At 40.5% G+C, this 13,185-nt stretch overlaps 2 protein-coding genes across 2 annotated transcripts in view; both read left to right on the top strand.

Annotated features, from left to right (window-relative positions):
* ppm1lb (protein phosphatase, Mg2+/Mn2+ dependent, 1Lb) overlaps positions 1–8,782 on the top strand; it is a 46,911-nt gene extending 38,129 nt beyond the window's left edge. The window contains exons 3-4 of the mRNA XM_053423686.1: positions 4,280–4,441; positions 6,398–8,782. Of these exons, the coding sequence (XP_053279661.1) occupies positions 4,280–4,441; positions 6,398–6,738 (503 nt within the window). The 3' untranslated portion in view covers positions 6,739–8,782. The remainder of the gene's footprint in view (positions 1–4,279; positions 4,442–6,397) is intronic.
* A 1,462-nt stretch (positions 8,783–10,244) lies between these two features.
* On the top strand, positions 10,245–13,090 carry LOC128440845 (ADP-ribosylation factor 6). Its single transcript, XM_053423685.1, has 2 exons — positions 10,245–10,935; positions 12,117–13,090. Exons 1-2 carry the CDS (start codon positions 10,621–10,623, stop codon positions 12,423–12,425), a joined length of 624 nt encoding a protein of 207 aa, XP_053279660.1. The 5' UTR covers positions 10,245–10,620; the 3' UTR covers positions 12,426–13,090.
* Positions 13,091–13,185: the final 95 nt, after the last annotated feature.

Here is a 13,185-nt window from a genome sequence, read left to right as displayed (position 1 = left end):
CAGCTGTACAATATATAAAGTGCCTTGATCAGATACTTGTCCTCAAACATTACATCAGGACGCACAGTATGTTTGGTCCTGCTTGAGAGCAGAAGTCCTCAAATAACTACAGATAGACAACGTAAGTGTTTATCTGCACGATATAAAAAGACAAACTACATCCTGGAATCACATTGAAATTAAATCTAATCTAAATAAAAGATGTGGAGTATTCCAGTCACATTATGTAGACATGTTAAGGTCTTGATCGCATTATAACATGTGACGGGAGATGTTAACTGTTTGACATCATATTCAGACATATAATCATTGTGCTGTATGGATTAAAGTACACTGGGAAATATGTAGTTAAGGGAGATGAACATAATGTTGATGAAACATCTGACAACAGGCTCTGAAATCTGATGAGAGAGATATTGTTCTATAGGAACCCAGCTCATCCCTGCTGTGGTTTTTGGCAGCTGACTGTAAAAGTTCTGATAAAATTTCCAATGAGGGAGACTTTTCAAAAGAAGCTGCTTGAATGCAGGACCGTTCTGGGAAAACACCTAGGTGCTGGATTTGAATTCTCTATCGTCTCAAGCTAGATTCAAGATTTCACAAGTTTGACGTTGGATTTGAAATTGTCCGTCCTCAGCATGTCAAATTCGAGGTGTTTAAGCTATTAAAGACATGAAGCTTTTAATTCCTATGCTCTCACATGGGAGGTGAAGAGGAAGGAGATTGGCACGTTGATCATCTTAAACGGGAACTCCACCAGCTTATTGTTCTCGGGAAGTTCTGCAGAATATGTGATTTTTTTTTTTTTTCTTTTTCCACATATTTTCTCATACTGGGAGACTTTTTTGGCCGAACACTCTGAGTATGAAAAATAGAAAACTCTGGGGTTGTAAAGTTAGAAAGAAATGAGCAAGACGATCCAGACAACTGCCAGAAATCGAGTTGCAGTGGATAATGTACGCACCAGATTTGGACAAAGAAGAAGAAGAATGAGTGGAATAAAACCGATTTTTGAACCTGTCAATCGTGAGTTGTCGAGAACTCCTTTTAACATACTTTTTGACCTTAAAGATTGACCTTGTACAACATCTTTCATCAGAAGAGCTGGTTATATACATAGGTTAAATCCATACAAATTCTCACACCCTTCAGACATGAGTGGGTGATTTAAATGTGCAAAGCAAGATCAAGGCTGAGGATGGCCTCAAGGCTGCTGATTATTCAGGACCAGAAGGAAAAAAACTATATACTAAAGAAATTTGTGCTTGAGAATTTAAGTTTGTCTAAGGCTTTAGTGTTACAAGAGTTAAGAGTGCAATTCTCATGCTGCTTTCAGGCATTCACTGAACTCCAGACATTCTCCTGGAATTTTCCGGAGGGGCTGTGTGTGAGAACACAAATGTCTGTAAGTGCTTTTGCCTTCAGTCAAATGTCCATGGAATGTACAAGTGAGAATACAGCAGGAAAATGGAATTCACGGGGATCGAGTGGACGCGTTGTTGACATTTCTAACAAGCGTCTGAGGCAAAACTGGTAAAAAAACAAATATGTCAGGATGAAGAAGAGGTTCCATACATGTAGAGGACTCTTCCGAAGATGTTAATTTGGAAAGACGATAACATTTGAGAGCTTTTCGTGATGAAGGGCCTCCACCGGTGTTGATGTGCTGTAAAACAAAAAAACATCCTCTACTTTCCACAGCATGTTTTAAACATCATGTCCTGCCTCCTGCAGGATCCACCCAGTCGTCACACCTGAGTGTCCTGGACATTTGTGAAAGACAAAGTCCGCAGAATGTCTGGACGTGCTCTGGACATTTTCCTGTCTGAATTGGTGTGACACATTCAGATCAGGCTGGACGGCCGCTCTTGGAGGAAGAGATGTTGGACGTTATCGTGAGACCAAGGGGCAGGCCGAGTGACGATGAGCCGGGCAAACAAGGCGGTGGCCGTCCTGCACCACCCTGTTTTTGAAATTTTAATTTTTCCCCTCAATGCCCAGCAGCTCGTTTACAAACATGATGCATGTGGTGTATTCGTGTGTTGAATGCGAAATGATTCAGAGTGTTAGTGAAATGATATAAAACGACGTTAGTCTCGTTGGAGAGTCGACGGTGTGCCTGCCCGAGTTAAGCCAATAATTACACGTGAGCACGGGGTGCATTTGGGTCAGGGTGCCATCTTAATGGGAAACGCTGAACATGTGCTTGGCATGGCTCGGCTAATTGGGGGGAGGGGGGGGGGCTTACCAGGCACCTCAGTCCATCATCTTGATCGCCATGGGAACTGGCGGATAGGATAATTAGCTGGACAGCATGGCGCAGCGCAGCGGCGGCTATAGGCCCAGGCAGCAGGATTAGGGATGCACACCATGATGAAACTAATAGAAATGGATTTTTCACAAGCTGTGTAAAAGATTTAGTGAGTCATTTACAATCAAGTGGCAGCAATATTTACTTCATTCATTGCTTCCAGCTCCTGCTCTCTCTCATACTTATTTTCTGTGTCCAATTTCCCCCCAATTTTCCATTTGTATCACTTCTTCTCAACGCCAAAAAGGGAGAATAATGAAATCCTTGTCTTTCTAAGAAGTTATCAACTTGCTCTTTATTTCCTCACATATCTCCTCGTCCGCTGGCTCCGTCTCTTCTGTATTCTCTGTTTTCATTTCACTGTGTGTGTCACACGTTTCTCACATGCTGACTGTACCAGCTGAGCTGAATGGAAGAAACAGTCATTGGGGAGATAGATGTTTTTCATTCTGGTCAATACGCCTGAGTCGTGGACAGTCAGTCAACATCAAACCAAGATGTGCAAACTTAAAGTTTCATCCACATTTCAGAGCCCAATGTGGCTTTTCTCCACCACTAAAATCCTGATTGTGTCTCGACTGTATGTCCCATTGCCCGTCTTCCTCCATATACCAACCGCCCATCTCTCTGACTGGGTGGCCCAGGCCAGTAGGAGCCTTGAACTCTGTCCTTTCTTGTCCAATCTCCTCTGTTCCCCTCTGTCTCCAGTTTTGTCTTCGCTATGTCTGACCAGACAGGCAGATCTGTTCTTCCTCAATAGGACTGTTGGATCTCACACAATAGGCCTCAGATTCTGAGTCTAGGCTGTGTTCTCTCTGACTTGGAGGCAGAACAAAGAGAGGAAGGAGGAAAATAAATGAAAGCGTCCAGGCGAGTGGTGCAAGGAAGAGAAGTTGCTTCAAAGAGTTTTAGCAATATTTGCACACGGCCCCATGTGTTCCACTTGAGTGCAGGAGGGGAGTGTGTGTGTGTCAAGAAGAGTAGTGTGTCTTACTGTGGTTGGGTACTTGTGTTACTCAAGTTTTTATCAAAGGTTGCTATGAGTTAGGGTTGCGTGATCCAACAATATGCACCGTGAGTTTATAAACATTTGTCAGATGTCACAGAATATTTAATCAAAATTCATTTATGCCAATTTGGATTTTTCTAAAACACAGATATTCATGGTCCCATGAGGTTGAACCCTAGCGACTTTGGTGATCCACTGAGCTGAACTTTCCATCGGCTAACACCATGAGGCAGAAAACATTTGATGTTTCGAAGGAAATGTAAAGTCAATATTGAATCATCATTGTGGTTGATCCCCTCAGGATGAATTCAGATTATTGTTTCTCTCGCACCAGCGTCTGCTCAAAATTTGAAGTTTCCAATTCTCTGGTTTCGGATTTAATAATAATAATAAGATGATAAAAGTAATTTAATTCCCATCAGCCTCAGGTGCACTTAGTGTTAATTGGTTATTATCATATGTTAGCATGCATATTATACTTGCTGAATATAATCACCATTGTCATTATGAGCTCATGGACTCCAAACATTAATATTCACCTAAAAAAATAGCTCTATTGTTGTATGATTCATGCAAAAATGTAAGGTCCCCTTAATTTGGCAGGTATTAAATTAATTATCTAGAGTGGAAAACGCATGTCCTTGTCTGATCATTTTACACATAAATAATATGACAATTTACACATAGAGGCTCTTTCTTTATCTTCCATTGCCTCCTCCTTTTGTACTAAACCTGCTCAATTTTTACATTTCATTCTGGTGACGAGACATCTTAAGAACATATCTGTAGTTCCGTATTCATCCACATATTATAAGTAGTAGTAGCTGTAGTATTTATTTTGTACTGTACTATTTTATTGTGTTTTATGTGTTTTACCTTGTGCACCTGATTAAAGTTTCCCACCTGGGATTAAAAATGACTGAACTGAACTCTCCCCCTCTTCCCTCCCTCTGCCTCAGGTACCACATGTCTGGTGGCCCTGCTGTCCGATAAGGAGCTGACCGTGGCCAACGTCGGAGATTCACGCGGAGTCCTTTGCGATAAAAACGGCAATGCCATTCCTCTATCGCACGACCACAAACCTTACCAGCTCAAAGAGCGCAAGCGGATCAAGAAGGCTGGTGAGTGAGACTTTTCTCAGCTGATTCTGAGCAACAGGAAAAGGCTTTAGATAAAACTTAGGGGAATATCACGGATTGTTGTCACGGAAGCATAAAATAAGTTCTTATGATCAGAGCTCAGAATCATTGTCCTTTTCGTCCACACAGTGTCTCTGTGCTCGATGTGACATCAGAACCTAGTGACTGATAACACAGTCTGATTCCAGAGCAGTACACGTTATAAAATGCAGCCAGACAGTGCACAGTATTTAAGGTGCATCTTGAGGCATAACTCTGCCTGCTACCATATCTGCATTCTTTCTGTTCTGAGGAGAGTTGGATGCCAGATTACTGTTTGGCCAGCTCACCATCTCCACCTAACGGTGTGATTGGGTACTGAAACTACAATTTGAGATTTAGGTTGCATTAGGGTGCTGCCTACTCAACTGTTTATTCAAGTAACAGGCTTGCAATTTTAATTCCGCAGACATTGACATTTCCTTATGTTTTTCGTGAAGATCCCTTGTTCAGGAACCTTCGCTCGCAGGATAACATTATCTTGGTACTGTGGTGTTTTTTACTACTTACTTTCGTACTAACACAAAGACACATTATACCAACACCACGGGTTCCCCGGGTAGAGCTGTTAATCTGATCCGATTTGAGAACAACCTGTAGCTCATATTTGCATTTTGAACGAGGGAAATCTTGATATTCTTGAAAATATTGTTACAACTGCTACAGGAGCTGCAGACTGCAGCAACAAATTTAATTGAGTGAAATCACAAAGATTTTTACCATCAATGACAATGACTTCAAATATTCCTTAACTTAGACTAACTTAGTCTTAAGATTCAAAGGATACAGTGGAACCGTTTTATTTTATGTGTATTTATAACATAATTTCCGACAGAATAACAGTAATTTATTATTATTTAGGACATGATAATTTTATGATTGTGAGTTTTTCCAGTTTTCCAGTATTTTCTACATGGAATGTTGGATGAACTTTGAAAAAGTGAACATTTTTTTCCAACTTTTTCTGGCAGGCCTTTGATTGAAATGTTGCATTTTCAATAAGCCCAATTGAAACCTCAAATTAATGCTGCAAAGATTTATAAATAATGATAAGATAACTATGATGATAATGCTATTTAATACGTTTATTAGCTTAGCTCCCATCCTCAGCAGCTAACACCTACATCATTGTGTTTAAAAAACATAAAGAGAAAGAGAGGAGACATAAGGAATGTGTGAGGTCTCCTGTATTACTAACTGTAGTTTATAAATAACTTATCTATGGAAGGGCTGAAGAAGCTGACAACACAGGGGTGGTGTCCTCTGCTTTCTCTGGGAATTTGGGGATTTGAGTTAGCTAAGCGCAGATTAAAATAGAAGGTTACACTTAATGGGATTTGAGGGGTGGGGGCTGACAGCATTATTTTATAGCCTGCAGTGGCCTGAACTCTCAACCTCAGTATTTTTAAAACCCTGGCTATGACCTCGCTCAGCAGGATCTGGGGAGGTAGCCTGACCTAGTATGGAAGTCTTCATCTACTTCAGTCATTTCCAGCACTATAGTCCCTGCTCACAAATCTGCCGGAGCCAGTGAGGACACACAGCTGCACTCGCAGGATGTGACATGAATTGAAACGTATCCAACATAAATAATTTGTTCCATGAGCATTAACGCTGAGTGAAAACATGTCAGCGGCAAGGATCCATATTATGATTTCCACTTTGATGTGAAGATGGTGGAGATGAGGGAACATGGCAGCCGGTTCAGTTGAAGAAAAAAAATCTGGTATCTTGGTGTTATAATAGCACTTACACAGAAAGCATCTGTTTCTCCTTTTCTCACGATTGTGTTTCTCCTTTTTCTCACTTCCTCTCTTCTCCATCCATTTATTTTTCCTTCACTTCCCGCTGCTTGTTTCATCATCTTCCAACCATTTCTTCATCCGACTTCCTCCTCAGGTGGTTTCATCAGTTTCAACGGTTCGTGGCGCGTCCAGGGCATCTTGGCCATGTCCCGTTCTCTGGGCGACTACCCCCTGAAGAACCTCAACGTGGTCGTTGCCAATCCTGACATCATGTCCTTCGACCTGAACAAGGTCCAGCCGGAGTTCATGATCCTGGCGTCCGACGGCCTGTGGGACACCTTCAGCAACGAGGAGGCGGTCCGCTTCATCAGGGAACGATTGGACGAGCCTCACTTCGGCGCCAAGAGCATCGTCCTGCAGTCCTTCTACCGTGGCTGCCCTGACAACATCACCGTCATGGTGGTAAAGTTCAAGAGCAAGGCCAGCGAGAAGTAGACCGTCCAACTACCACATGCAGTATCAATATCTTGTTTGAATAGGCTTAAGAGGAAAGATTTACTAAGTGAGTCCACACTTTTTTTGAGCAAGAACTATATCTCTCACATATATTTACAGAGGTTTGCCCATCGATTCATCAACCACGCCCCCTACTTTACTTTTAATGAGGTAAAAGTGACACAAGTAAGGAAATGTCTTTTATTTGGGTTTAGCCAAAACTATGAGACACCACAATGTGGGATTATTCACTGTCATGCAAATAAACGCGTGTGTGTGTGTGTGTGTGTGTGTGTGTGTGTGTGTGCGTGTGCGTGTGTGTGTGTGTGGGCGTGGGCGTGGACTACCATTTGGGACAGATCAGATTTCAGATTAAAAAACTGTTGTGGATGGCTTTGTCCACAATTGGGGGGAAAGAGCTTATAATTGGGTCAATTGTTACTTAAAGGTTTTGGTGAGAGTTAGGGTTATTCAGGTTTTGATTAGTGTAAGTCACCGGTTATTTAATGTCTCTGTAAAGTCCCCTAAATTGACTGTGTGTATGTGTGTCTCACATTAACCATCAGTTCATTTATTAGCCAATAACAACAGATTTATTGGAACAGAAGTTCCACTTCCATATTATTTCAAACGTGATGCCTTTCACTCAACATCGATGTGACCACTGATTTACTTTAATTTTTCACATTGTCTTTTGTATCTACGTCCACCGGGAGACTGCACTGAAAATTCTGTTGTCTAACACGTTTCTTTTTGTCCCTCAGTCAAACACACGGCACTGGTGCAAAACATGAACATGAATATGAATTACTTCCCTTTATTCATAAAAAACGTCTGATATGCTTGTTCAAATATCACCATTCATACCGTGCAGCAATAGAACAGATTACATTGTTACATCACATCTGCTGAACGTGAGATTTCTCGATGTGAGAATGAAGTGTTTTGTCTTGAATGGCCACCTCTTTACTTTTGAATGTTGTTTTTTCACTTAAAATAACTACTAGTTTTTGATTATCAATTATTTTGAAAACTCTGCTCGGGATCCTTGTACCGACTGATAATGTAGCGACTGTTTGATAGTAACACAGCAACAGTGTCGTTTTAAATGGTTATAAAATCAAATACAGTCTTTTGAAATGATACATTTCCAGACCATGTGGTGATAGTGAAGTAACAACGCACTGACAGCATAACATTGACTTTAATTGTACAAACCTGTAAGAAAAAGATAAAATGTTGAGTTTTCACAATGATAATAATAATAATAATTATTGATGTAATAATTGGCCTTAATTTTATTACTAAATGATCGATAATTTTTCATTAAATTATTGGTTTAACAAATTTTTTTAAATCACATATTGACATGCTATTCCATTATCTGACTTTTCCAACATTATCCTTCACTGCAGATGTAAATATACTCAGACAACTCACTGTTGATGTGTCTCGTATTAACGTCACATTCGTGCAGAGAAAACTCATCCTTCATCCCGACCGTCACTGCTCGATCTCCATTGTCCTTGACTGTGACTCAAAATGTAACAAGCCTTTGAATGAAAACGCGTTATTGTTGCCTTATTTTTTTAACTGCTCATTTCCTGTTATGGAGTCTGCTGCCAAAACTACGCCCTCTGTTTTGACTCTAACGCAGTCGATCATACCTTGCATACTGCACGACCTCGGTGTGATATCTCGTTAACTCTGGTGTAGAATAGCATTGTTGAGAGAATGTCTCCGAGAGACAGGACATTGTAAGATGAATGTACATTCTGTCCTCGTGTTAGTATCACCCCTCCGCTGTTTATACAACAGTGCGCCTGCTCCGGGACTGTTTGACTTCAGCGATATATGCCAGATAAAAGACGGTTAGTTTGTGCTTTTTCAGTTCACACTCTTCCCTCCATGATAATGTATGTTACAGAACGTGTATGTGGTATTTGTACTTTTTTTTGTTGACTTTAATAAAACTGTAAAGAAAAGAATTCAGAAATTTTAAAAATGTAAATCAAAAAGGTAACATTAAAATGATAAATGATCACTTTCTGTGTTGTGTGTGTGACTGTTGACATATACGACACAGCACAGAGACAACAACACTGAAGGAAATGGATGATTCCACACAGATGTTTTCCAAATACATAATCCTGGCAACCCGATGGTCATCCGTTCATCTATATACGACTTTTCCTGTAATTGTCGAGGGGAGCTGGAGTGTATCCCTGCTGACGTTGGTTGAGAGGCGGGCCTCACCCTGGACAGGTCACCAGTGTATCACAGGTCCGACACACAGAGATTAACAACCATTCAAACCTAGGGTCACTTTAGAGTCTTGGGATGAGCTCTGTAAAAAATCCATTCAAAAACAGGGAGAACATGCTAACTCCACACACACCATCAGTGTCGCGAGTCAAACCAGAAAACCATCTTGCTATAAGGCTAACCACTGCACCACTGCCCCCCCTGACCCAGTATCTCAATAAAAAAGAGAATTATTTTACCTTTATCCTTTACAGATTTGCACTTTGGCTGAAAACTAAGAACATCATGAGAGCTTCTTCTTTTCAGAAACTTCTCTGCTATTTTTATAGTTTTTTTGTCTTTCTCTTGTTTAAAGAAAGAAAATGAAACTGAGGTTAATATACTGACAAGAATCAAGAAGGTAAAAAAATGAATGCTTTCTGTTTCCTACATATTTTGTCTAAGAGAGTATATTGCACAAAAATAATAATGCCTGTTAAATAGCATAGAGACAACGGCACTGACAAGAAAAGCTTTCTTCCATAAAAACAGAGAGAAAGAAGACGATTATAATAAACAATAAGGCGAGTCTGTTACATATATCTTGAACAGATTTCAGTTTGGTTAGATCTAAATAATAGAAAAGCACTCATGCATCTTTCAACATCAGTATTCCTATCAAATATCATGAAAGCTTATACTTTACAGAAGGTCGTTGATTATTCTATATTTCATTGATTGTTATATATTAGTTTAGTTTAAGGAAATGCAACGTCTGAGCTCTTTTACTGAAAGGCCTTATTTTAGTGCGTCTGTGCCACCTGCTGGGTGATTAGGAAATGATCACTCAATAGAAAACAGTCCACATTTATTACTACACTGATTCAATCCAATGGTCGACAGTACTAACATTTATCAGTCCCAAGCCTGGATGTACTGGTCAACAAAATAGATAGTACTATTAATAAGTAAGAATGTGATACAACTGAGAATGGCTCCATAAACTAGTCATGTATCCAGAAATATAACATATAACTAAGCCGGCTCAGTCAATCACAATAAGTGGGACATTGTTGTACATGCGTGTTGATTCCAGATGACTCACTGATTCCCAGAAGCTCTTTGGAATCTGAACCTTCAGCCGACATGTTGTGAGTCTAATAATAAAACCACATTTACAATCCGCCAAAATCTCCCTGTGATGTCATCGCTGGGTGACATCCATCCAGGAAGAGACACGACCCCGCAAATATGGACTTCCTGGTTGCTGCTGGTGTGTGTTTGTGTCTGTGATTGTGTCTGTGTGTGTCTGTGTGTGTGTATGGTTGTGTGTGAGATGATCATGGGCAGGTGTGATGTGACCCCACTGAGGGAGCTGCAGTAACCGGAGCGCTTCATGTCGCCCCACTTCTTTGCACCGTCACTCTGGATATAAATAGTGTTCCTGAAAGCTATGCCGGGGACAGAAGGAATCCCATCACAGACAGAGGGGAGGGGTCAATACGCCTGTGCTTACATAAAGCATACTGATTTCAGGCCGTGGTCATAAGAGGCCAGACACTGTAACCCTGCACAGTACCGAAGGACACAATAACAAGAAGACATTCCTTTTTGGATAAAGACAAACTCCACATTACTATGGGTGTGTGTGGATCCAAGCTTCAGAAGCAGTCCCAGGTGCTGATGCTGGGCCTGGACGGCTCAGGGAAGACCACCCTCCTCTACAAACTGATGTACAACGAGAGCGTGGTGACCGTGCCCACTGTGGGCTTCAACGTGGAGTCGCTGGAGACGGACAGGAGCAGCCCGAGCATGACCGTGTGGGACGTGGGGGGCCAGAGGAAGATGAGGCCCCACTGGAGGCATCACTACACTGACACAGCCGGACTGGTGTTCGTGGTGGACAGCTGCGATCAGACGCGGCTGGACGAGGCCCGCAAAGAACTCCATCGGGTAATTAAATCAAATGAGACTCAATTATTTAGAAGAGTTGCACTTTTGCCTCAGTCGGGTCTTTGACCTTCACTGCAGACAAATCTTCTGAAGGAGTCGAAAGTTTCTATCTGCTCACTTCAAATCTGAGTCATTGTTTAAACTAGTTTTTATATTTCAGTATGCAACTATCACAATATAGCGATGAATATTTCAGCGATGATGTGAAATGAAGTGTGTTAAACTGAAACTGATGTGAAAGATATTTGCATATTCATAGATTCTGGATTTTCAACAAGAGAGAGTTTGAATGAGGATATTAAACTGAACAACAATATCAGACTAATTATTATTCAAAGCAGATTTAGGCTTAGTATCTTAAAACTACAGGACATATTTATTAATCTTCAAATAAATGGTTTATAACACATTATAATAACTAACATGGACATGAGAACTGTTTACTTTGTTTACCTTGTACCAAGATTATGTTGTAGTTTGATGGTTTGTTTGATTGTGAGCAGGATTATGTTAAAACTACTTGATTGATAACCATAAAACTTGGTGGAAGGATGTGGTGAGTCAGCGAAAAACCCATTTTCACTGATTTCCTGTAGAGAGTAATAAATAGATCTTGATGAAACAAATCAGGTATGTTTAAAATGCTAGTGTGGGGAAATTGGTGCAGCTTGATCGACTTTCAGGGGACTAATGGGCCTTGGTAGAGGTATGTGCGCCATGAGTGCCATAGGTATTAATGCATTTACACAAACTGTGTAAGTCAACTGCAACTCCCCGATGAGGCATCATCACTGTGTTTACACATTTAGGAATGACTGATAGCACGGTATATAACCTCTAGTTATATATAATTTATTACACACATTTACAAATATTTTGTAAATTCGCAAGCATTTTTTTTTTACTGTTTTTACACATCTTCACATCAAATAGACAGATTTAAAACATGTGTTCAGTTCTCATGAAGTTTCCTTCTTGAGAAATATTTGTTAAATACCTAATTTCAATTCACTGTCTATAGCTAAATAGATTCTGGGGTTATGTACTGCTACTGAGGAAGATTAGAGTTAAGTGTTCACCTGATGGGATTTCCAGCAAGAAACACAATATTTTAAACTAAAGAAGTTTGTCTTGCACTGTAGTAACTAATAGTGTTCTGTACTGTTTTGTTCACCGACCAGGTCCTGAGATACGAGAGTCTCCGAGGCGTCCCTCTCGTTGTCCTCGCCAACAAACAGGACCTTCCTGCAGCTCTGAGCCCAGAGGCACTTTGTCTGAAACTGGAGCTGACCAGAGTGTGTGACGGCAGAACCTGGTTCATCCAGCCCTGCTCTGCAGCCACTGGCATGGGACTAGAGGAGGGCTTCCGGAGGATAGTGTATCTGATGAAGACCCCACTGAAACAGACTCAAGAGGACATTAAGGTTAAGATGAGGTCAAAAGGCTTCAGTGCCACAGCCGTGAAGCAACACTTGCTCTGCAGCAGGTGATGGATGAAAATCTCTCTTGACTCGTGTGGGAGGATTTGCTGATCGCCTCTGTGAGTCATCAGCCGACAGCTGCTCTCTAAGATCAAATGAGTTGAGGAGGTAATAAGATATTATGATATGAATACAGTAACTAGTATTAATATCTGTGAAAGATCAAACTTTAACCCTCACAGGCCTCAAATGAATTATGAATCTGTCATGATAGAGACAAGTTGTGTCAGAATCATGAGATTCTCAGTTTTCCAAGACAATGAAAGTGAAAAACAGTAAAACAATACCCAGACGTTCGTTTGTGTGTAGGTTGTGAGGTTAACTGGACGCTGGAGGGGAGATCGCTCTTTGTATAAAGGTGACAAGTATTTTGTTATCAATCTTGGATTATCAGGGTAGTTTTGAGAAAGCAGTCAATCTGTCAATCAACGTTCAAAACAACCTGACTGCGCAGCCACTGTTCACAGAAAACTGACTGATAACAAACAGGAATGTTCTTTTCCATACGTCGGAATGCTTCACTTTATTTCTATGCATTTATTTGTATTATTTTTAACATCACATAATCCATTTTTGATACTTAAAACAAGAATAGCCTTAATGTTGTTGCACCAAATTTATAAAATTGTTGTCTTTTTTAATGCACTGAAATAAAGTTGTTCAATGTTTAAGAAGTCTTGAATTGAATGTGTTGTTCCTTGAAGTCAGTATGATTCAAATATTTAAAGCATATACAATTATGTTAAAATTGCATATACAAATTTCATAT

This window comes from Pleuronectes platessa, chromosome 5 (assembly GCF_947347685.1).
Source record: "Pleuronectes platessa chromosome 5, fPlePla1.1, whole genome shotgun sequence".
NCBI classification, from domain to species: Eukaryota; Metazoa; Chordata; class Actinopteri; order Pleuronectiformes; family Pleuronectidae; genus Pleuronectes; species Pleuronectes platessa.
Note: the sequence above shows the minus strand (reverse complement) of the source record. Positions and strands in the feature narration are given on the sequence as shown.

Bases quoted from the DNA above. Each gene is read 5' to 3' on its own strand.
- LOC128440845 (XM_053423685.1), top strand. From the start codon at position 10,621: ATGGGTGTGTGTGGATCCAAGCTTCAGAAGCAGTCCCAGGTGCTGATG. The intron at 10,936-12,116 runs GTAATTAAATCA...TTCACCGACCAG, and splicing joins CCCGCAAAGAACTCCATCGG to GTCCTGAGATACGAGAGTCT.